This window comes from Lynx canadensis, chromosome A3 (assembly GCF_007474595.2).
Source record: "Lynx canadensis isolate LIC74 chromosome A3, mLynCan4.pri.v2, whole genome shotgun sequence".
Taxonomy (NCBI): domain Eukaryota; kingdom Metazoa; phylum Chordata; class Mammalia; order Carnivora; family Felidae; genus Lynx; species Lynx canadensis.
The window spans coordinates 25,573,365-25,597,360 of NC_044305.1; the positions used below are offsets into that span (position 1 = coordinate 25,573,365).

The 23,996-nt window shown below is 56.1% G+C and overlaps 1 protein-coding gene across 1 annotated transcript; it reads right to left on the reverse strand.

The window, feature by feature from the left end:
• Positions 1 to 4,328: 4,328 nt before the first annotated feature.
• Positions 4,329 to 22,529, reverse strand: BPIFB2 (BPI fold containing family B member 2). Its single transcript, XM_030308980.1, has 15 exons — positions 22,421 to 22,529; positions 19,832 to 19,925; positions 17,912 to 18,016; positions 16,897 to 17,043; positions 15,027 to 15,087; positions 13,630 to 13,690; positions 9,613 to 9,704; positions 9,182 to 9,367; positions 8,906 to 8,959; positions 8,222 to 8,392; positions 7,327 to 7,394; positions 7,097 to 7,142; positions 6,278 to 6,341; positions 5,894 to 5,970; positions 4,329 to 4,370 (listed from the first exon to the last, which is right to left on the reverse strand). The coding sequence occupies exons 1-15, from the start codon at positions 22,527 to 22,529 to the stop codon at positions 4,329 to 4,331; spliced, it is 1,377 nt and encodes a 458-aa protein (XP_030164840.1).
• Positions 22,530 to 23,996: the final 1,467 nt, after the last annotated feature.

Consider the following 23,996-nt stretch of genomic DNA (forward strand, 5'->3'; position numbering starts at 1 on the left):
TGACAAATCAATAATCACAGAGCCAGGTCATTCCTGGGGAGATAAGGGTGGTGGAAGCCGCTGAACCAGGGGGATGGGATAGGAAGGGAAGAAAGGGCTTGACATTAGAGCCAAAGATTCCCGGGGCAGAGGGTGTTGGAGCTGATGCCTGAAGGGTGAGCAAAGCCAGCTCTTCAAGGCAGTGGACAGGTGTCTCAGGCAGGTGCCGGCGATGCAAAGGCCTGGTCAGCATTGCCTCGAGCATCTGAGACTCATACAGGGCACTGGGAGCTAATGGCCCAGTGGGGTATCATCAGAGGGACCCTCCTGGAGGAAATGCCAGGAGCTGGCAAATACCAGGTGAGCTTCTCTCGAGCTCCAAACCTAGAGGACAACGAAGGCAGAGTGATCCCAGGGCCACACGCAGGCTGGCCACAGAGCTGGGGCCGGAACCCAGGCCTTGGGTGTCCAGCCTCTGGTGTGCTTACCATGAGGCCCTCAGGGGGCCTGGCTGGGGGCCCCTCGAGGGTGAGGGAGAGTCGCAGGGGGCTGCTGGAGGCCTGAGGTTTTCCTCATCTACCCACAGGGAGCCCATAGGTCTGGACGTTGGAGGACGCTGCTGTGCCCAATGTGCACATGGGGCCACTGAGGCCAGAGGGGGCAAGGGCCTGCCTGAGGTCAGCAGGACTGAAGCCAGGTTGGGACAGGAGGGGAGAAGGGCCTGGGCCGGCCCAGCCAGGCTTCACCCTGATCCGAGCCCTGAGCTGGAGGAGTCAGTCTACAGATAGCATCGTTTTATCCCTGATGATCCACCCCCAACAGACAGAGGGACAGACAAGCCTCACCTGCCCTCCCCCTGCAGTGCAAATCCGCCCTGGTGTACCTCAGGTCACCTGGCTTTCCTTGCCTCCCCCTAGGGCCATCCCAGGTGCTGTGGGGAGAGTGGGAAGGCTGGAGAAGCCCCCTGCCTAGTGTCAGCGATCTGGGCCCCAGCCCCAGCCACTGTCCCCGCAGTGTGGCCTTGGCTGCTGTTTTATCCTCTCTATAATTGTGAGAAGAATAACAATACGCTTTCCGAGAGGGAAAAGGACCTTCATGTCATCCCCTGTCCCCCCAAGTTCAAAGTAAACTGGTCCTAACTGACTTCCAATGGCCAGGTAGGAGGCAAGCTCCCTAAAAATGAAATTATTGTAAGGAAGCAGAGAGTTTTTCCTGGGGCTCTGGGTCGCCATGTGGCTTCAGGGTTCCCGCGGGGAATACTGGTCCAGCAAGCTTGTGGCTGGACCTCTCAAAGCCGCTCTGACCCAGCTTTCATTCAGCCAATAATAAAAGCAATAAGAGGGCCGTTTACTGCGCCCGTGACCTGCGCCAGGCATCCTGCTAAGTGTTTGATCTGCACTAGAGCATTTAAACCTTAGGACCACCCTATGAGACGAGCACTTTGGCAATTTTCTCCATTTTACAGATGGAGAAACTGAGGCTCAAGGTCCTACAGCAAGTGATGGCACAACCAGGAGTTAAATCTGGATCCAAGGGACTCCAGATCCCAGGCCAAGACCTTCCAAGGCACACCCAAGAAGGCTCCCGCCGGCCCGTCTGACCTCCCTTCCACACACCCCAGGATCGCCCTGCCTGGTCCCCTATAACACCCGCCCACCACTGCTCCAAATTCAGCCTGCTTCCTCCAGGGAATCCTCCCAGCCCCCCTGCTCCCCCTACGTCTCTGACACAGAAGACTGGGCTGGTTCTGAAGTTCGGTGCCATCTTTCCCCTTCCTGGAGATGCTTTGGGGACACAACAAAGGTGGCTCCCCCATTTACCTATGGGGCTTGGTCTCCACGCGGCTTCTTGGGGCTGGGGGCTGGGGCAAGCCCGGACCAAGCATACGCAACGGTCAGCAGCTCACTAACCACACATTTATATGCACCTGCCGTGCTAGGCTCTGTGAGGGAAGCCACAGGCCCCAACGACAGTGGTCTGAAATTGAAGGATGTCAGAGTCACCAGGGTGGAGGGGTTTGGGTGTGGCCAGGGGAGACTGCATTTGAGCTGGTGGACAGGGGTAAACTGGTTCAGATTCAGGTGTCCCAGGGGGAGAAAGAGCAACGGCTCAGAGAGAAAGTGTGTGCAAGGTGTGTGTGGGGGGCGGGGGGACGCGACCCGTGAAGGAGCCAGACCAGACCTGAGAGGGCGCAGGCTCGCCTTCTCTGCCCCACGTGTCAGCAGTGACTGTCCCACTGCTCTGCATGCACCCTCCCACACTCAGATTTGTTTCAGCGTTTCCCCTTTAGAGTGAGTGTGCCCTCAGCTGCGGGCAGGGGAGGGGCGTGCAAGAGGAAGGGGCTTCCTGCACTTAGTCGTGTGGCTGCGAGACCGTCCAACTGGCCCAGAATGTGACCCCCTCTGCCACCCTGCAGCCTCAGCCTGGGACAGGCTCTCTGCAGCCCTTTCCAAACAAACCAGACCGCTTACCTCACCCCCCACCCCACCCCTCTGGTGCATCCGATCTGAAAGCCTCTTGCCCGTGCCAGGGCCCGGACTCCCTCTGTAAGCACCCACATGTGTCTGCATGCAGCCGCCACCTCCCCAGTGCTCATCCCTCCTCTCGAAGGAGCATCTATTGTAGAACCAGGCACATCATGGGTACAAACAAAGGCCTATCTGGGTGAGGAAGCTGATTGGATAAATGGGTAGATATGTGGATGGACAGATGGATGGAAGGAAGGAAGGAAGGAAGGAAGGAAGGAAGGAAGGAAGGAAGGAAGGAAGGAAGGTTGGATCACTGGACTGGCCACTTAATAGATGGACCCTATATACCGAGCTTACAATCCTTTTCTAAGCTATTAACTTTCTCTCCTGGTTGGGTCTGTATTCTTAAAATTGTTGCCTTTGTCATATTCCAAATCACCTAGCCCTGGACTGAGCCCATTTTAAGTCCAAATAAAAGTAGGATTAATGAATGAATTCACTAAGCAAGCAAATGAAATAACAGCCGTGCTGTCCTGAGCACAATCGCGAGGTTGGATGTTAGGGTCGGGCCTTCCCTTTTCTCAGCGCTGCCCGTGCCCCTCCCTACCACCCAGGCCCTGGGGTCGCTCCAGGCCCCTCCGCCTGTCACACCGAGTCGGGATGAACCTGTAACCCTTAGAGGGTGACCTGTTAGTGTCACACTGTACCAAAGGTCTTGGTGGGAATTCAGGCCTTTTCCCGCAGAGAAATAAACAGAATGTGAATCCCGTATATCTAGGCAGGAAGGAACACTCTGTCTGGCTAAGAGCTTAGCTTATCAAGGGAAGAAAATCACATGGCTTTGGCTTGCCAGGGTTCGCGTCCCTTGGTCTTCCCTAGGCCATCTTGTCGTGCGTGAGCCGCTGAGTCTGAAGAGCTTTCAAAGGGAAAGGACTTAGAGGCCACAGGCCCAGGAGGAGGCAAGTCCCCTCCTTCCAACGGACCCTTACCTGTGTCCCGGTAAGCCAAAGACAGAGACGCCGCCCAAGAAGACAGTGCACTCCCTGTCACCTGAGGCTTGTGACCCAAGGACACCCCAGATGGGGTGCTGGTGATGGAAGAGGGCACTGGACATCTTATTCCTGGAGTCCTGGAAGGGCCCTCTGCTAGAAGTCTGCCACCATCCCACTCTGCGACTTGCCATGTTCCTCTCCTTGCTGGGCCTCAGTCCCTGCATCTGGCAAATGAAACCCCACGGCCTGCCTGCCTGACTCATGAGGCTCTTCTGAGGTGCTAGGAACAAGATGGGACTTGACACTGTAGAGGGGAAATGCCACCAGCTGAGGACACAGTGCTTAAAGTGCCACTATGACATTGGTAACTGCCAGCCATCTGTGCTGCTCTCCAGGGTCCCCTTTCAAAATATGAGCTTCCCGGGGCAAGGAGGTGAGGGAGTCAATAGATACAGTCAGCAGAGATGTGGTCACATCCTCTTCTGTGGCTCTGGTGGCTCCGGGGACAAACAGGACCCAAGAATTGGACGTAGGCAACTAGCCTCAGGTTTGCACAGAGTTCACTGGGTCTGGCTGGAGGTTGCAGCGAGAAAATGTTTAATGCGAGAGGGGACAGGTCTGTACAGCCTGGAGAAATGGTCTGTGCTCACAGGGATGGAGGAGGGAGGGGGAAGAGGGGAGGGAAGGAGGGTGGGGGAGGGGGAAAGAGGGAGAGGGGAGGGGGGAGGGGAGCTCAGGCACTCAGTGGAGATTAAACAGCCTGGCTGGATCATCTGGCTTGCCGGTGATGGCTAAATGTGGCTTTGCCTCAGTTTCCCAAGTGGCTTGAGGCAAGAGAGACCTTGAAGCAGGCAGCCGGCCCACTCTCAGCTCCCCTGGTGGTCCCACCTCAGCGCTGGTATAGGAGTCCGCTGGATATCACGACGTAGCCCTGGAGGGCAAGGAAAACCATGGGCCAGGTCACAGGCCACACGAGGGCCAGTAGGACCTCCAGCCGCCCCATCAGCCCGGCTTTGAGCTCATGTTCTGCCACTCTTGCTGCAGGTATCCTGAGGGCCGTCTTTCGCCTCTCTGGGACTCAGCTTCCTGCTGTCACTTGGGAGTGGCCACTCTATAGGCCTAAAACGAGGATGCAGCCAGGGCACATAGGTAGAGCCCCCAGCATGGGGCTGGGGCTCAGTGCGTGCTTGTGGATGCCGTTGGGACCAGCTTCTCCACGTCCGGGTCTCCCCGGGAGAGCCAGACGCCTTCCCTATATCCTCCCTCCCTGCACTGCAGAACCGTGCCCAGGGCCTGCCGGTCATCCAGTCATTCCTTCCACAAATCTTCATTGAGCCTCTGCCGCAAGCCGAGCCCTGTTCCACGTGCTGGAGACAAGCCAGACCCAGGCCCTGCCCACCTGTAGCTCATACATGGTCCGGTGCAGTAGCCATTATTAAACTAAAGCCAATTAAAATTACATGAAATTTACAATTCAGCTTCTTAGTTGTACTGGCCACATTTCAAGTGTCCAACAGCCACTTGTGCCCAGCGGCTGAGAGCGGCTACCATGTTGGACAGTGCAGATTTCCATCCTCACAGAACGTGTTTTTGGACAGTGCTGGTCTAGAGACCTTTGACTTTGGACCCAGTTGGCTAGATTGGTGAGCACCCCGGTGGGTGGGTCAGCCACTGACCTTGCCTATCTGGGAGAGTCTCCGGGAAATTTTCACTAATAGCCCAAGTTCCAACATGTGATAGTTGTTCCTTTTTGGGGGGGTGGGGGAGTGGGTCACCCAAGTGCCTTCGGACCATAGTTCTAAAGCAACATGGGCATCATCCCTGGGAAAACATCAGTGGTCCCACTCGGAAGATGTGAATAACCCACACAGATGTTGGGCTTGAGGGACCTTGGCTAAGCTTTCTGTCCTTTGTACGTCTTGATGAGTGAATAGAAAGAATATTATCATTTATATCTCAGGTGACATGGCAAGAAGTTGTAAGGTCTCACCCTGGGCAGTGAAGATGGAATTTCACCCTGGGCCCACAGTTTCCCATCAGGGAAGGTGATTTTAGAAGGGTCTGGAAGCCCCTGTCCCCCATCCAGCCTATGGAGGTTTGTGTATAAAACCAGAAGAAGCCTGCGTGTGTCATCTTCCACAGACACCAAAGAGGCTGTGCCCCCAGCCCAGGGCATAGATTGTGGGATAACTGAGTCCCCTAATGTGTCCTGGCATATTTGTTGAGGACCCTTGTACCAATGTCTCTAAACATCCGAAATTTTCCGTCTCGTTACAGCCAAGGATTCATGGCATGGTCTTGACAGGAACAGAGGACATCCCAGGCCTGGCTGACCCAGAGACCCCACTGTTCATACTAGCAGGAAAGAAGGGTGGGAGGCACCCCTGCCTCGCTGAGCCCAGCCTTCCCCTGAGGGTGGAGGAAGCCCATGTGGTCACATCCAAAGGCTCTCACCTCGTAAACAAAGACCTCAGGGTCGACGTAGTGGAGGTTGACCATGTTGGGGAGGGCAATCCCCATGCCCAGGAGAGCTGCAGGAGGGGAAGGAGAAACAGGTCAGCCAGGGGGCCGCAAGGGAGCACCACCAGGAGACGGCCCCGTGCTGAAGTCCTCACATGCCTCGTGACTGAGTCCCACAGACAGCCAGGGAGTGGGAGCCATTATTATTAGACCCATTTTACAGAAGGGACACCTGAGGCTTAGGGAGGGGGAAAAAAACTTAAAAACGCCCACCCTCATAACCTCTGAGCCCTGGCGGTGGGTAGGGGGCTAGAAGGGAACCTGGAGCAGAGGAGGGTCAGCAGGGGACCGTAGGCTGGCATGGAGGGCGGGGCTCACCGTTGAGGTGATCCAGCAGGGGCTTCTTGAACACGGCATCCATGAGTGGGTGCACTTGATCTGTCTACAGCCACGTAGTCGGGGAGGCCGTTGGCCCGCTCCAGTGAGGGGCCGAGAGAGATGGACAGATGGGCCACACATGAACACGACGACAGACACAGACAGGCACACAAATGGCAGAGGCACGGGTGTGGGGAGGAGGGCAGATCATCCCAGTCCCGCCTCCAAGCAGAGCCCAGCTACTCCTGGGGTCAGGACAGCTTTCTGAGCATCTGGCCCCCAGGAACCGCTCTCGGGAGAGGAGACAGACCAGCACCTGGCTGACCCTGTGTGCCCAACAGGTGGCTGGCAGACTGCCCGATGCCAGGGGACCGGCTGCCTTATTGGTGCTGACCAATGGACAGATGGACTGATGGTGGATAGACTGATGGACCGTATTGACTGACAGGCCGGCCAGCAAAGGACGGCGTGGTGGCTAACGACCCGGCCACGGCACATGACTGAAGGAACAGCCAACCCTGTCCAACGCTGGCTTGTCTGATTACTGACAGACTCAGTGATTCTTGGCCTGACCGGTCATCGACCACCAGGCAGTGACAGGCAGGCTAACTGACGGGCCCCACTGAAGAACCGAGGCTGACGGACCGACTGACCAGCCGACAGACAGCCTGGGCAAGACAGACTGGCCGCTGTCCCCAGGCACCCCAGGAGGAAGCTCGATCACGGTGGTTCGTACAGGTGCACTCATGTGCAAGCACACGGCTCAAGGCCTGCCCAACCCAGTAAGGGGGTCTCTGGAGACCCCAGCCCCACACTCACATCAATAAAGCCCACATTGGAAGAGGCCACGGCGAGCTGGATATCCCTGGAAGAGAAGCAGGAGGGTTAGTGCTGGGGCCTAGTCCCCCCGCCCCGCCCCCACCATGTACCACGTGCTGCATTCCAGGCTCCCCTGCCCGACACTGATGGGTGACGCTGTGACAAGGGGCTGCAGGCCCATTGCACAGAGGAACACACTGAGGCTGCTGGATCCAAGAGGCCTTCCTTACCCCAGCACAGATGTGGTCCCCCGAAGCTTCAACTTGGACACAGAGAGCTGGAGGCTCAGGTTCACAACCTGGCACGAGGGGAGAGCAAGGTCAAAGAGCACAGAGCCACGTGGGAGTCCTCAGTTGGCCACCAGCTCCCACCCCTTCCCTGACTGATTCAGGTGTTTGTGGAGCCCCCGGAGGTGCCGGGCCCTGCACACAGCCCTGGGACAAACACAGTGTGAACGAGACAGACCAGGTCTCTGCCCTTGGGAACTCTCACAGGCCAGAGGAGGTGAACAATAACCAAAGTAACCAGACAAGGGCCTTGCAGAGAGTGGCAGGTGCTGTGAAGGCAGAGTGGGAGCATGGAGAGGGCTGGTGGGGCCTAGCTTTCTCAGGGTGGTTCAAAAAGCCTGCTCTGAAAAGGGCTGAAACTTTAAAAGAAAAAATTTTTTAATGTTTTTATTTATTTTTGAGACAGAGAGAGACAGAGCATGAGCAGGGGAGGGGCAGAGAGAGAGGGAGACACAGAATCTGAAACAGGCTCCAGGCTCTGAGCTATCAGCACAGAGTCCGATGCGGGGCTTGAACTCACAGACCTTGAGATTACAACCTGAGCTGAAGTCGGACGCTTAACTGACTGAGCCACCCAAACGCCCCCAAAAAAGGGCTGCAACTTTTAAGCTGAGACCTGAAAGAGGAGAAGCCAGCCATGCCAAGAGCTAGGGGAAGAGTGTCCTGGGCACAGGGGACAGCACATGCAAAGGTCCTGTGGCAGGAATGTTATGGCATAGTGAAAGAACAGCAAGGAGCCCAGTGTGAACAGAGCAGAGCAAGTGAGGAAAGTGGTGCTGAAGTGGGGTCTTGGGTGTCACCACCCTCCCAGCCAGCCCCACCAGCCCACCTCACTCACCATATCAAAGGAGAAGAGGGACCGGAAAGCTGAGTTGGAAGCCACTGCCCGGACCTCCACGAAGGGCTGCAGCTGAAGCGTGGCATTGTGGGTATGGAGTGTGACCACGGGCGTGGCGCCCAGCTGCACCTTGAGCGCCACAGGCATGGGCTTGGGGAACCAGCGGGCCACCTGGGGACAAGGGGAGGGAGAGAGGGAGGAGGGCACCTAGGGGCAAAGGCTGGGTGGACTCTCCACTCCTCACCCCTCCGTCTCTGCTCAGATGTGACTGGGTCTCAGGCCGGCATCCTCAGGGACGCCCCGCCTGAAGGGGTGGTAGCCTTGTGATCTGTGCCAGGAGGGACAGGAATTCAGGGGCCGAGGGAGCTTGAGAAGGCTCCTGGACCAGGCTAAGGGTCGGGGCCTCCCCTAGGAGGTAACCCCGAGCTTGGTCTTGAAGATGAATGAGAGAAAAGGAAGCAGAAAAGGCCTTCTGGGCAGAGGGCAGTGCCCGGATGAGGGCATAGGAGGGAAAGAGCATAGGAGCTGGGGGCACTCCTCAGATAGAGCAGGTGCAGCTACAAGGACAGGCACTGAAGCCCGCATGGGACACATATGAGCCAGCAGAGACCCCACAGCCAGAGACTCCCCCACTCCAGTCCCAGCTGGGCCTCAGCCCCCGAAATGACCGAAAATGTCACCAACCTCGGGGATGAGCTGGCCCAGCACAGATGTGTTGAGTAGGTTGTCACCCGACTCCTGAAATCAGTCCCCACATCACGACAGGTTTGAGGGCAGCCACTCCCCAAGCGAGACCAGCTTTTGCCTCCCCGTAACCCCCATTTAACCTTTCCAACAGCCAACCCGTGGCCCCAGATCTCGAGCTGCCCCACCCACGATTTGACCTTTGCGGGGCCTCCCCAGGCTGGGCCACCGGGCGTGCCTGTCCCACGTGCCCTGGGCAGCAGGTCCGACCCTCACCAGCTGCCCTGTGATGTCCAGGTTGAGGGCACCAGCCTTCTGCAGCAGCAGGAGGACAGAGTCAAACAGGTCCCGGGAGAGACCCACGGTTGCCATGGTTCCATCAGCACCCACGTGCAGTGGCAGCACAAAGGGGGTGGCGTCCAAGGGCAGGACAATGGGCTTGCCCAGTAGGAAGAGAACGGCCTATGGGGTTGGGGGGTGGTGAAAGGGAGAAAAGCAATGGGGCCTCAGCGGGTGGTGGCTCCATCACAGAACCTGGGGCTCTGAGATGCCACCCACCCATATGCCACATGCTGTCCAGCCTCACACCTTTGCCCGCATGCCTTGCTCCCGCCTGGAAGGCCATTCCAGCTCCTCCTCCCTCCTGTAGTCCAAAGATGCCAGAAGCAACAAGCCCAAGGACTCCGGGCTGACAAGGTGGCACTTACGTTGATATCCAAGGAAATGTAGTCCTTAGTGATGTTGGGCACACTGATCATGGAGTAGCGAATCTGGGACTCTGGACCCACAGGGTTGAGGCCTAAATGAAAGTGGGATGAAGAAGAAAAAATGGCATCCTTAGCCTTACCTACCAATGCCTCTTCTATCCAGAAAACTCAATTATCTGAATACCCAGGCCAAGAAGCCGAGGAGGTAAGAAAAAAAAAGGTCTCTGAGTAAGTGAACTTATGTCACAAAATGCACACACCCAAGATTCAGCCGCTTACAGCCTGTGGACTCTTACTTTACACACAATTCTAACAGTTTTGGTTTCTCGCTTTCCGAATCAATGGAAGACTAGAGACCCCAAGTTAGAAGGAAAGGGAAGGGTCACTCTAGGCACAAATACCCCGTGAAGAAAGCAAGAAGGGACGGCAGAAAAAGAACGGAGCTCACATGTGTCAAGGTCTGGACATTTGACTTACACTGTCCCATTTAATCTTTACCACGAGCCTGTAAGGTTAGGAGCCCATTTTACACACACACACACACATATATACACACACACACAGAGTTTGTTGAGCTCAGTTGTGCCCAGGACTGTATACCTGTCTGTCTCTCTCCACCTGATCACACAGCCTCCTACAGAAAGTCCAAAGGCACATGCCCCTGGGACCATGCACTGCGGGAGCAGAGCAGTGCTGCTCCCCAAGAGACCCTCAGGGAAACTTTTGTTCCAATTACAGTCCAATTGCTATAAGGCAAATTCCCCCAAAGCTCAGAATATTGTGACTGGGAAGGTTGCAAAGGGTGAGTCACTCGTGGGAGCCACATCTCTGGACACAGCTAGGCTAGCCGGCGTGGCAGGTGAAGCCTCAACCCTGCGGTCAAGAAAACCCAGCTTTTAGCAATAGGTCCTCCAAGGCTCTGAATGACCAAAGTGTGTGTGTGTGTGTGTGTGTCCATCAGATTTTGGTCTGATTTTCTAATGTCTCCTCTGGATTTAATTTTGTTTCCTCAGTATTCTGGAAATTTCTTGTGCTTGTAAAAGCAATATAGTATGACTCCATTTCTACAGCTCCGTGGCCGTCAGAAGATTGGGGTGGGTGGAGGGGGGGCAGCCCAGAGGAATCTGTGGGGCTGGCGAGGTGTTCTGTAGCTCAAGTTTGGAGGTGGTTACACAATTGTATGCATTTGTCAGAACTCAGAGGACTGGACACTTAAAAGAGAAAATTACTGTATGTTTTCAAAATGAATAAAAACATTAAAAATGTTTAAATCCTGCACTGTGGACATACAGAAGGGTTTTTTTTTTTTTTGAAAGATGGAAAAAATATAGCCCAGAATCTCAAATTTATTTTTGTCGGTATTTTCTCCTGCAGAGACTAACTCCCTGCCATCTGTCCTCCCCTCAGCAAAGCTGCACTGAAGCCGTGTGTGGCTTTGGGTCCTTCTGTGGTTTCTTTACGGGGTGGCGTTATAGCTTAGTCAAGAGCACGGCTCTCAAGGCAGGCTGCCTCAGTTTCTCCATCTGTAAAACGGAGCTAATAATACTACAGTAAATATTAGCTTTTATTATACTGTATTTTGCCAGGCATGCTGCTGGGTGATTAAATGCCCTTTTAAGTTATGCCTTTTAATGGCTCCTGTCACTCCACGCCGTAGGTGTACGTGACTCGTATAAAGAGTCCCCTAGGGCTGGACGTTTAGATTTCCTTTACCAGATTTTTTTTTAATTCCTCAAAGAAAAGGGCAAGAGCTGGTCTTTGCTATGAGCCCAGCCACAAGCAACTTGATGGCGCTAACTCCACGAGGGAGAAGGGAGGGACGAATGTTTGTTGAACCTACTGCCCGCCAGGCACTTACCCTGTGCTGTCCCATAGCAGCACATGGGAGAAATAGGGATTTTGAGCCCCGTTTGTTTGGATTGAACTCGTCAGGCTCAGAGAGGTGGAGTGACTTCCTGAGACCACACAGCATTTGAGCAACAAAGCCAGGATTTAACTTCATGTCCTTTGGTTCCAGGTCCAGTTTCCTTGATGTCTCGGTGCCTCCTGTTAAGGTTAGTACGGGGGGGGGGAGCTGCAGCAATGAGGGGAGGAGGCCAAATCAAGGACTGTTCCCTGCGGGGACGGTGAGTCGGGCCATGACGTGTGGGCAGAGCAGTGGGTGGACACGTGCAGAGGAGAAAGCCAGCGTGAGCCAGCTCATGGGTGGTTCTAGCACCGTGCTGAGGATTTTAGACTCGGAGCCTCCAATTTCCCGTCTAGAAACTGGGGGGACGGAGGCCGCCTCACGGGACTGTTGTTGAACGTTTGCCCAAGAAAGCCAAAGCTACCCTGATACGAAAGTCTTCACTGAAGAACCCACCACAGATAAACACGGACCCTGTCGGCCGTCCCTCCTGACCTGACACCAGCATGCCGCCCTGCCTCCTGTCCCCTCACACCTGTCCCACGCCGCGCGTGACAGCTAAGAGGTAAAGCCCTGACTCCCATTGCAAGGCGTATCTGCCGACAGTCAACGCCTCTGGATTTTACAGAGGCAGCGATGGTGACATGGGGAAGCACTAGAATCCCGGGCAAAGTGCTCAGATAGAGGAAGGTGTGCTTCCAACAGGAGCATCTTTAAGACAGGTTTGCGGGAAAACGGAGGGAGCCCTGGATTATGCCCAGGCTCGGGAGAACATATAACCCCCAGATCAACAAAGGATGCACTCTTTGACCCGACCAGGGCAGGGCAGGTGATGGCCAGAGTGGGTTTTTGTTTTTAATGTTTATTTACTTTTAAGAGAGAAATAGAGAGAGAGGGGGAGGGGCAGAGAGAGAGGGAGACACAGAATCCGAAGCAGACTCCACGCTCCGAGCTGTCAGCACAGAGCCTGATGCAGGGATCGAACCCAGAGCCGTGAGATCATGACCTGAGCCAAAGTCGGACGCTTAACCGACTGAGCCGCACAGGCGCCCCACCAGGGCCAGCGTGTCATTAATGCGGATCAACAACCGCTGGAACAAAACGAGGCCTGCCTGCTTTCGCAGCTTTTAGCTTTGTGTCGTAAGAGCAAGTCCTGACCCAGCCTTGTTCAGGTCACTACTGCAGCCACGCTTCCACGTGGACCATGCACTTGTGGCTCCGAGCCCTGGGAGCCCGGCCGTGGTAGCGGAGGCAGGCGTGGGGGGCAGTGGGGATGTGACCAGTGTTGGCAGATGAACACCCCAGCTCTTGTCCCTCGGGCAGGATGCAGGCACGTTGGCCTCGGCCGCCAAGAGCCCCCCCCCCGTGGCATGAGCCCCAGTTGCCCACCATAGCGCCTCTGCTCAAGAATACACCTTCCTTCCCCTCCCACAGGCACCCCTCCCCAACCAGTACCCCTAGAACCCACCCCATTCAGGCCACATAGGCTAGCAGCTTGTCTCAGGGTCTGCTTGGCGGGGGGGTTACCCCCACAGGCCTCGCTCCTAGTATACTCCCAGTACCCCTGCATATGAAGACCCCTGGAAAAATCAGAGGCCGACAAGCCAGACGGAAGATGGAGAGGAGAGGGAGGCTCGCCTCTGGATGGGTGGATGGCGGCTGAGAAGGCAAGTGGGGGCAGGGGCACTTGGGAGCAGGCGAGCTTGAGTTCACGTGCTGAGTCAGAGAAGCCTGCCGGAGAAGGTGTCCAGCGGGAAATAGAATACACTAAGCCCCAAACTGCCAGTGGGAAGAGTCTGGCAAAGAACGTGGGAGATGTGGGAACAAAACCAGGGGACAATGGGGCCTCTGGTCTCCAGGCAGGGGAGGAGGCAACTGCAGACTGAATGTACTCCCCCGCCCCCCCCCCACACACGCATGTGCACACCTGCACGCACACGGCAAACATTCGAAGACATGACTCTAGAATTTGGAGATTCGCCAAGTCCATCAATAATTGTTCAGTCATCCTACGGTTGATCTCCCTGACTGGGGGGCCCTTTGAAGGGTCTTAGGGACCCCAGAAGGGGCTCAGAGGCCCCAGTACCCTCCCCCTGGGCCCCAGTTCTTACCAATTAAAGTGCCCAGGTGGACGTTGAGGCCCTGCACCAGGTTGGAGACACTCAGGCACAGCTGTGGCAAGACAGAGGCGGAGGCTGGTTAGGATGGCACTGGGGCTGGAGGGGTGAGGCGGGGAGGGTCTAGGGTCCCAGTCTGGAAGCCTCCTCTGGCCCACCAAGGTCTGGAATCCCTTCCTTCCTCGGCCACCCAGTGGGCATCTTCCAGCACCTCTCCTGGGCACTGAGTATTCAAAGAAGTTGGGGCCCATGAGCGTCGAGGAAAGAACGGGGGCAGTGGGACACAGCAGGAGGAGACCACAGCTGGGCCCGGACAATTGGGTCAAGGAGTCTGCTGCACTGGGGCCCAGAGGCCAGCTGGGGGATGGGTGCTGCACACGGTGAGGGCAGGCAGTGGTCAGCGAGCAAGTCCAGAGTTCTGGGCACAGTGGGCAGCCAGAGAAGTGTATTAAGCCGAGGTCAGTGTGATAGAAGGTGGGGCAAGGAGAGACCACAAGGCCAAGGGTGGTCACAGCCTGGTCCAGACAGAGCTGCTGGGGCTGGGCCAGGGGAGACCAGGTGGCATAGGAGAGGGCCAGGTCAGGCTGTACTGCCTTCAGCCCTTGGGTCTCAGTCTTCCCATCTGCAAGACGGGAACACTGGGGCCCGCCTCTGTTGGGTGTGGGATGGCACCGAGTGGGTTGATTTGGGGTTGTAGGAACCAAATCAGGAGATGGGGTGGCATGGGAAGAGGCAGAGGTGGAGAAGCGGCCCGCCCTTGGCAGTGCGACCCTAGCTCCAGAGGCACTGTCTCTGACGAATGACAAGGGTGGAAATAGCGACAGGAATCACAGCGCTCACTCTGCCAAAACTGTTCTAAGCTCTTCACAGATGTTAATGTGCTCAACTCCACCCTACCTGGCCGGAGAGGGAGGTTTACTCTCTGTGCTGCGCATGTGGAAATGGGGTCCGAGGGAGGTTCGGTGACTTGTCCGAGTGTCACAGCCGGGAAGGAGGGGACCAGGATTCAAGCCCAGGCCACACCTGGCTCCAGTGCCCATGCTCTTGTCCACCTTCCTTTGGTCTTTTTCATAAGCCCCACGGCCCCTGATAGCACTGCCTCCCCGCCACCCTCCGGCATGGAACTGGGGCTGGCCCAGGAGCAGGGGCCTCCCTTCCCCGCAGCCCCCAAATCCACCCTTATTTCGTCCTCTCTGTCACTGCCCCAGACCTTCCCCTCAGCCTCTTTCCTGCCCTCGTGGGAAAATTGGAGAAGTCCCATGGCCTTCTATTTTAGAAAAAGCACTGACAGTCCCAATGCCCCCATGCCTACAGTCCCCCATTCATGCACCACGCCTTCACGGGGAAGCAATGGCCTGGCCCCGGGGAGATCTGGCAGGAGGTCTATTTACCTTGTTCCGCAGGACAGCTCTGACGTGCTTCTGCACCAGGGCCAGCGGCCCTGGGGCCACGCTGAGGGAGAGTCACAGAAAACGCTCCTGAGCTCCGGGGCGCCCATTCCGGCCCGTTTCTCCCGGCCCACAGTCTCAGAGACAAGGGTGTCCCCTGAGCCAGGGGAGCCAGTGAATCCCATTCCTCACTCCCATGTGCCAGACGCAGTGCTGGCACCATTGTCCCCGCAGATGAGGAAACTGAGCCTCAAAAAAGAGGTCACTGGCTTGGAGGTTCGGAAGTGGCCAAAACGTGATTATGAGGTCAGGCTCGGGGGAGACAGAGAAGACGCCGTGAAAGCCGGACTCAGCCCCGTCCTTGGCCCGCTGGCTTCATGGCCACTCTGAGCCCAGGGAGCTGGGGGTGCTTCCTGCTCGGGCTCCAGTTCTCGGTGACACAGCCAGGAGAGTCCCTTCCTCATTCTGCGCCTCAGTTTCCCCTCTGAACAATGGGAGATGGGTCTAAGTTGTTTCTCAGCGGGGATCCATAGGACTATAGTTCTTTGGGGTTTTTTACTTTAAGTTTTTATTTAAATTCCAGTATAGTTAACATACAGTGTCATATTAGTTTCAGGTGTATAAGTTAGTGACTCAACACTTCCGTACATCACCCCGCACTCCTCAAGGCAGGTGCACTCCTTCCTCCCCATCACCCATTTCCCCCCCACGCCCCCTCCCCTCTGGTAACCATCAGTGTGTTCTAGTTAAGAGTCTGTTTCTTATTTTGACTCTCTCTCTCTCTTTTTCCCTTTGCTGGTTTGTTTTGTTTGTTAAATTTCACATATGAGTAAAATCATATGGTATTTGCCTTTCTCTGACTGACTCATTTTGTTTTGCATCCATGTCATTGCAAATGGTAAGATTTCTTTCTTTTTTATGGCTGAGTAAGATTCCAGTGTGTGTGTGTGTGTGTGTGTGTGTGTGTGTGTGTGTGTGCTATATCTTCTTTATCCATTCATAAATGTTGATCCAAGCCTCAGCCCAAGCTCACTGAACTGCACCTCAAGGGAGGTCAGAGAAGGACAGCTGTGTTTCTAATGTCTTTAACTTCTGGGCTTTCCTCTCCATGAGCAGCCCCTGCCCGTGAGGACGGCGAGGGGTCATGTGTTACACGTGGAGATCATGGGACCCAAGATGGGCGGACTTATGCCCAGCCCCCTCTGGGGGGAGAAAGGCCAGTCCCAAATGCCCACCCAGCTCACATGTGAGAAGGTAGACATCATGCAGGAGGTGAGTCAGGCTACGGGGGTTTGGACGCACTCCGCCGTTTGCCAGCTGTGTTACTCGGACAAGTTACTTAACTGTTCTGGGTCTCCATTTGTTCTCTCATAAAACAAGGGAATACTTACATCTTCCTGGTAGGACTACTGTGATGTCGTGAAGGGCTTAGAACCTGCACAGCACACAGCAGGTGCTCTGGAGGTGGGAGCCCCTGTCAGCTTTAGATGCAGCCCTGACTCACAGTGAGGTTGACGGGTCCCAGCCCCCTGGGCCTCAGAATCCCCATCTCTGCAGGGAGAGACCTCTGAGGTCCCTAAGAGCCACATCAGGCCAGCGTCCTCCCTGAGCAGTATGGTAATGGCTGTGCATCGTCATGTGCTGTGGGTCGGGGGGGAGCGCAGTAGAGGGGACATGACCTCGCCGTGTGGCCTTGGGCAAGTCCCTTCCCCTCCCTGAGCCTCAGTGTCCTCAACCATAAAACAGGTGTGATACTGGGGGTCTCTTAAGCCCCTTGGGGCAATTGGGTGAAAGCTTGAGCAGGAAACTCGAGAAATGGTACCACAGGCTGGGCAGCTGGGACTCTGCAGCCCCGCCCTCACCAGGCACTCACCTGGAACTGCCATCAGACACATTGGCGTTGCTGAAGAGCGGGAAGCAGGCAGAGATGCTGACCACGGGGGTCCCGATGGAGCCCTGGGCCACATGGGCATCGGCCAGCACTACCACGGGCAGCATCAGCTCCAGGGGCTCTGGGACTCTGTGGGACACCATTCCTGAGCCCCAGCGGCACCACCCAGCAAAGCCTACCCTACAAACCCCCCCCACCCACGGCCCGAGCCTGCCCTCCACTTGACGCAGGCAGGTGTGAGATGGCCCCGCCTGGGGCAGGCTCAGAGCCCTCCACACTCCACTCAAGGTCACAGCCATTGCAGCAGATGGCTGCAGATGGCTGCAGATGGCTTGAACTCTGGTTCCTCATACCCTCTCACTGCGAGACCCTGGGCCAGTCACTCCCCATACTGAGCCCGTTTCCTCTTCTGTGAAATGGACATAAGCGTGACGGTGCCTATCTCTCAGGGCTGTGCTGAGCTTTCTAAGAGGTGGCCATGTGAAAACACCCTGCGTGGAGCCTGGCCCACAGCAAGCACTCATACGGTGTTCGTGTCAGCGCAGAGGGGTTGAAATAAGAGATCCCTCTGGATGCCCACACTGATGGTTTGGAAATCAAACACACATAAAGTGCCTGGGACACGGGGGTAATTCTGATAGCTACATCTACCGAGCACCTGTAGGAGGTGTGATTTGAATTACGGCAACAGATCCGTTCACTGTGTCCCTCACAACCGTGCTGCAGAGTTTCATCCCACTTCACAGAGGAGGAAACTGAGGGCTGCAGGAGTGAAATGGCTTCCCCGGGGACACAGCTGTTGAGCAGGGTCCAGGTTCTCAGAAATTCTCTCATCATCTCGCTCCCCAATTGGAGGGTGGGGAAGGAGCACTGGACAGGAAGTGGAAAGCTTGGGTGCAGGTTCTGGGACTTGCTAACTCCCCTCCCCTCACTCTGCCCCTCGGAGCTTCCCTGAAAATCCTGCTGCCCACCCCTGCCCCCAGGGAGATTCGCTCACCGAAAGACCTTGAAAGTAAAATTGGCTGCTACCAACAATCGCACCCCGAAGTCGGCAACGAATTTCAGGTGGAAGTGAGGCACACGGATGTTCAAGGTCTGGATCCTGTAGGGTGGGAGTGGAGGTGATGGGGTGGCCTCATTAAACCTTGGAATCACCTCTGGGGTGGGTGTTCTGAGCCACGCTGCTGATGTTATAAAGAAGGACTTTCTGACTGTGGGAACCATGGCATGAGGAAGAGTTAGTGAGTTCTCCACCCTAGGGGGCATGCAAGTCACTATTGGACAACCAGCTGGTGGGGAAAGGATGCAGAGAGGATTCCCAGCCTTGGGCAAGAAGTGAGTGGGATGATTGTTCGGGTCTTGGAGAGATTTTGGTTTCTGACAGAAGTGGGGAAATCTTGGAAGGTGGGCTCCAGAAGGCAGAAACTCCCCTCCATGGCATTCTAGTCAACAGCTTTGGCTTGTAGCCCTCCAGGGATGGGAAACTCATTCCCTTCAAAGCTGCCTATTCTGATCACTAAGCACTTTTTTTTTTTTTTTTGAGAGAGAGAGAGCAGGGGTCAGGGGCCAGAGAGAGGGAGAGAGAGAATCCCAAGCAGCCTCCACACCCAGTGCAGAGCCTGGGACTTGATCCAGGGACTTGATCTCACAACCGTGAGGTCATGATCTGAGCCGAAATCAAGAGTCAGACGCTTAACCGACTGAGCCACCCACGTGCCCCCTCTAAGCACTTTCTAGCTATCTTTTCCTTTTTTTCCTAAATGAGTCATGTTTTCCCTCGCACAGTTGGAGGTGGGAATTCAGACAATGCAAAATGACATAAATTTTAAAAGTCACATCAAAACTCCACCCTCGAACAGTCTCACCGTTAGCACTTAGCTGACGTCTTTCTGTGACTCTCTTTGGGACACAGGCTGACCTAGAACCTGCTTCTTTTCACTTGACCCCCGCCTTGGCTGGCTTCCCACTTCTACAAACAAGGACACGTGTGGCCAACTATAAAACATTAAGGGATCCCTGACTCTTGGGTATTTATGTCGTTCTCAGTTCTCCACTGTAAGCCAAGAGCAGTGCCCCAGGCCTACCCTAAGAGTCTCAAACTGGGGGCCTCCACACCAGCTGTTTTAAGTGTTTTTTGGTAAGTTGCCATCATTCAAAATCGATAGATTTTTTTATCAAAATTTTTTTAATGTTTATTCTTGAGAGAGAGAAAGAGACAGAGCATGAGCAGGGGAGGGGCAGAGAGAAAGAGGGAGCCACAGAATCTGAAGCTGGCTCCAGGCTCTGAGCTGTCAGCACAGAGCCCGATGCAGGGCTCAAACTCACAGACCGCGAGATCATGACCTGAGCTGAAGTCAGATGCTTAACCCACTGAGCCACCCAGTCACCTCCAAAATTGATAGATTATATATATATATATATATATATATATATATATATATATGACTTCTCTTGGGCATCCAGAGATCTGGCAATAGTCAATCTGTTCCCACATGGATGGGGACAGATGGCCCAGCCCCTGGGGGTGTCTGAGCTTGAAATGGCCCCCATCCACCGCTGCCTTTGAGTCTCTATTCATTACAGGGCGTGTGGGGGTACCTAGGCTCAGACTTGTGTCTCAACTCAGTGTCTCGCTTTTGGAGGAAGTAGCCAAGGGTCTTGCCAGCCCTGGGGACCCAGGAGCTACAGTCTTGGCTCCTGGGGGCAGAAATCTGCTAATTTAGAGGCCCCAGGACCACCCCCACCCCCATGTCTCCACCTTGGTCCCAGCTCCTCAATCATCTTGTGACCACTCGCCTGAAGGGTGGGCGTACCTGATGGGGGAAGCCCCCCTCGAGCTGGTAGGGAGCACTCCCCAATATGTGGGGCACTCATCTAGTGGACTGAAGCATTTTTCCCAGGAGGTGGGAGCACTCACCTTGTGGGCTGATGCACCTCTCCATTCCAGTCCAGGAAATACGGGACTGTGACGTTCAGGGCCTGCTGGAGCGGGGCTTTCCCAATTTCAGACACTGCAGGGCCAGAGCAGGTGAGGTCAGACTGTCCTCGGGAGCTGCTGAGCAAGACCGCACCACCCACCACCGCCTGCCCCACATCTTGGGCAGAGGGGACTTGGAGACTGGAAGGGTGTTACACTTGCTCACGGGCAGGGAGGGGGTGGGGGATGCAGTTGGGTCCCCATGAGTGTTACTCACACCAGGCCCTGCAAGGCATGCCTTTCCCCTTCTTCCTTCTGCTTTTCGAAATCTTTTTTTTTTTTTTTAATGTTTATTTAGTTTTGAGAGACAGAGACAGAGAGCGGGAGAGGGGCAGAGAGAGAGAGGGAGACACAGAATCCGAAGCAGGCTCCAGGCTCTGAGCTGTCAGCACAGAGCCCGACGCGGGGCTCGAACTCACGGACCGCGAGATCCTGACCTGAGCTGAAGTCGGACGCCCAACTGACTGAGCCACCCGGGTGCCCCCTGCCTTTCTAAATCTTGTCTGCCCCACTCCTCATAAACAAGAACATCCTTTGCCCTTCTGCAAGACTCTGATCGAATCCCATCTCTTCTGGAGCCTTCCCCCGAGTCCCCAAGCAGAAGGAGCATTTCCCAGTAGAGTGGGACAGAGAGTGGGGGTGCTGTCCTTGGGGGGCCAGAGGCTGAGGATTCTGGAGTCCCTCAGATTCTGGGTACAAATCCCAGCTCTGCTACTCACCACCACTGTGGCTGCTCTGTGCCTCAGTTTCCCTGTCTGTAAATTTGCAATGATTATAAAGGTACCTGTCACACCGCGTCCTTGTAAAGCCTCAATGCACAGTAAATGTTAGCTTTCACTGCTATTTATTTGTATAATAATAATGACTGTCACTTCTCTAGCACCTCTTTTGTGCCCAGCACTGTTCTGAGGGCTTTGCCTCTCCTCACAGTTCTATGACGTAGGTACTACATTGTGCCCGGTTTACTGAGAGTGAGGACATCTGGCAAGGGGATGCTGGATCAGCTGAGGCGTCTGGCCTCCAAGCCCTTGAGCTTCCTCATGCACCTGTGCGGCCAGGCGAGGGAGGTGCTCACTAAACCATCCAACATGAGTGGGATGAAAACGAGAGGTAATGGTGCTGGAAGGGAGCACCAGATGAAGAGTCCGGAGGCCTGGACTTCACTCAGACTCACTGTGGGAACCAGGAAACCGCTGCGCCCCTCTGGGCCTTGGTTTCCTTAGACCTGGGGCAGAAGGCCAGCGGCCTCTATGTTCTCGATACTCCTCTCCAGCCTGACCTTCTGTGGCTGAGCCAAGACTCACACCCAGGCCCCTAGACTCCACCTACAGTGCTCGCCTGACACAGGTTTGCAAGACGGGATTGGAGAGACACTGTTAAGAAGCCACCCAGCGCCACCTTAGGAAGAGGTGTGTGCGGTCTGAGCCTCCTGCTGGATTTCCACCAAGAGCACACGCAGGTGCACCTGGGATGGCTCTCGGGGACAAAGGAGGCTCACACAGGACAGGCAGAGCGATGACGGCCAGCGGAAGGCAACAGGCCTCATGTCCCTGCCTGTAGTTTCCACGCACGTCTCCATGCCCCAGTGACAGACTAACACGGGTCACTGACCCCTTTCACTGCCTGCCTATCTGCCCGGATACAAGGTCCCAGAAGGCTGTGTGTGTGCCAGGGGCGCTGCTGCCTCCGTGCTTCGTGGCCTGGGCCACTGAAAGTCCCTTCTATTGTCTGACCTGAGTGCCTCATGCTGTAATCTGAGTTTGGTCTGGACTTGGGAGAAACGGCTTCTGATTTCTCACCCCTGACCCAGCTCTGGTGGGATCCCGGGGGCAACTGGGAGGTAGCTTTTGTCCCTCCCTGGGCCTACGTCTTTTCATTGTGCCCTCCTCGGGGGATGAAGCAGGTCTTAGAAGGACGGGCAGAGTCGTAGGATAGAGACCTTGCCCGAGAGGGGCCCAGAGCAGCTCTGGTCTTCTTCCTGTGAACCCCACAGAGCTCCAGCTCCAGTTCTGTGCCAGACGTGCCTTCCCACAGCACACGTGTGTGCACCTACAGCCCACCCTGCACGCACGCATGTACATGTGCAGGCCTGGCAGCCACACCTGTGTGCTCACACCCAGGCACGTGCGTGGCGTTTGCACACGTACAAGTCAGTACACGTGCTGACACTCAAGCGCACACATGGGCATATGCATCTCCATGAACTCTCAGGCTTGCACGCAGACACGCACGAGCAAAAGCAGACACCCACACCAACCCTTGCCCACCTCGCGGGGCCACACGAGTACAGCCGTGTGTGCGCACACGCGTGGCAGACAGGACATGTACCCCCGCTCGGGCATTTACTTAATAAGCGTTTGCCGAGCCGCACTTCGTCAGCCATTATCTGGGGGCCAGGGACACAGCGGCCCAGGAGATAAAACCCAGGTCCCCGTGCGGCTTTTGAGTTCACAGATCCGCAGGCACGCTTGGGACCGTGCCCATGCTCGTGCCCTGTCACACGGGGTAGCCCGGCAGCACGCCTCTTACCGTAGCTCAGCACGGCCCTGTTGAGTCTGACCACGGTGCCCGGCATGGAGGCGCTGACCACAGGCAGCAGCAGGGACAGCAGCAGGCCCACCCTGCGTGCCGGAGCCATGGCTGTCCTGGCCACTGCCTCCCCGAGATCTGTGGGCTGGGGCGGGGACGAGCATCAGAAAGCTTGCCCAGAATGCATCCCCACCCCTCTGGCCGTTTGAACCCCACCCCAGCCCGGAGGTCGCAAGCCCTGGGTGGTGATCGCAGCCCTACCCGAGACCCTCACACGTCCGTTTCGCATCTCTGCATTGGGAAGTATCACCTTCCCAGCCTGCTTCCTCAGGAGCCACAGGGAGATCTGGTCTGGAAGCGGGCCCCAAGGCCCAGAGAAGACATGGCTTTGCCTAAGGCCACACAGCAAACTAGGGCCGGCGGTAGGACCCACGCCATGCCAGAGGAGGTGGAGGAGATTCCGGGTGAGGGAGACTGAGAGCAGCCTCCCGCCCCAAGGAGAGAGCCCGGGCCCACCACCCCCAAGCCCAGGGCTGTTCTTCCTGATGCCAGGAATCCAGCCCAGCGTGACAGCCCATCCTAGTGTCCAGCTGTTCGAACCCAGCCAGGGTGGCTCCTGTCCTCACCTTATCCTGTACCAGCTGAGGACTGTCCTAAATGCAGGCCTCTAGCATGGCCCCCAAACCCCTCCAGACCCAGCCCAGCCAAGCGGATGGATCTGTGTCTGACTTAGGAATGAGGGGCCGCTGCTGAGATGGGCTAATGGAGGCCCAGCGAGGTGGCACTTGCCCAAAGTCCCACCACAAGACCGGGGATGGACCCTTCTGTGGAAGGCGCTTGGAAGTTGTATTCCCGTTAAACAGATGGGGAAGTCAAGGCTCCTCCCCGGAGGGGTGCCAGCCCCATTCCCATTCCTACCTCAGGTGGTTTTCTGGGACGGGTGGATTCTCAGCCCCTAGCAGGTGTGGAAGCTGTTTTATGAGGCTCCCAGGTGTGTGGGGCCCACTGCAAAGGGACCCAGGGAGGGGCAGTTTGCTTGTGGTTGCGAGTGTTTTCCCTGCAAACACGGCCTGTGCCAAAGTGTTTCATCCTATACGTGGTGGGGCGGCCACGTAACCGGGCTGCTGCCGAGCGCCGCAGGACCCTGGGGATGGGCCACCCTGGGGCCTCCTAGGCCAGGAGATCTCTGGAAAGAGGACCACTCTTCGCAGGGCCCCCTCAGCACTCCAGCCGGGCCTGGCCAGGCCCAAAGTCAGGGACACGACTCACCGACCTCTCAGGCCTGGTGGCTCTAAGCTCTCTCAGAAACGTGGCCCTTTTGGGAGGAGCAGGAGGCTACCTGATCCCTGACCCCAGTCGCTGACTGAGCCCTGCTCCTGGCCACACCCTGAACCCTAACTCAAAGGGCAACGGATGAGAGGGAGTCCCTGCTACCTAACACCTCGGGCTCTCTCCGAACGCATATTTCACGCGCCATGGGTGTGGCCTGTCATCTCTTTCCACATTACAAACTCCAGGCCCCACCTGGGCCATCTGGGGCCTGAGGAGCTGTGTGTATACGTGAAGAAGTTTGTAT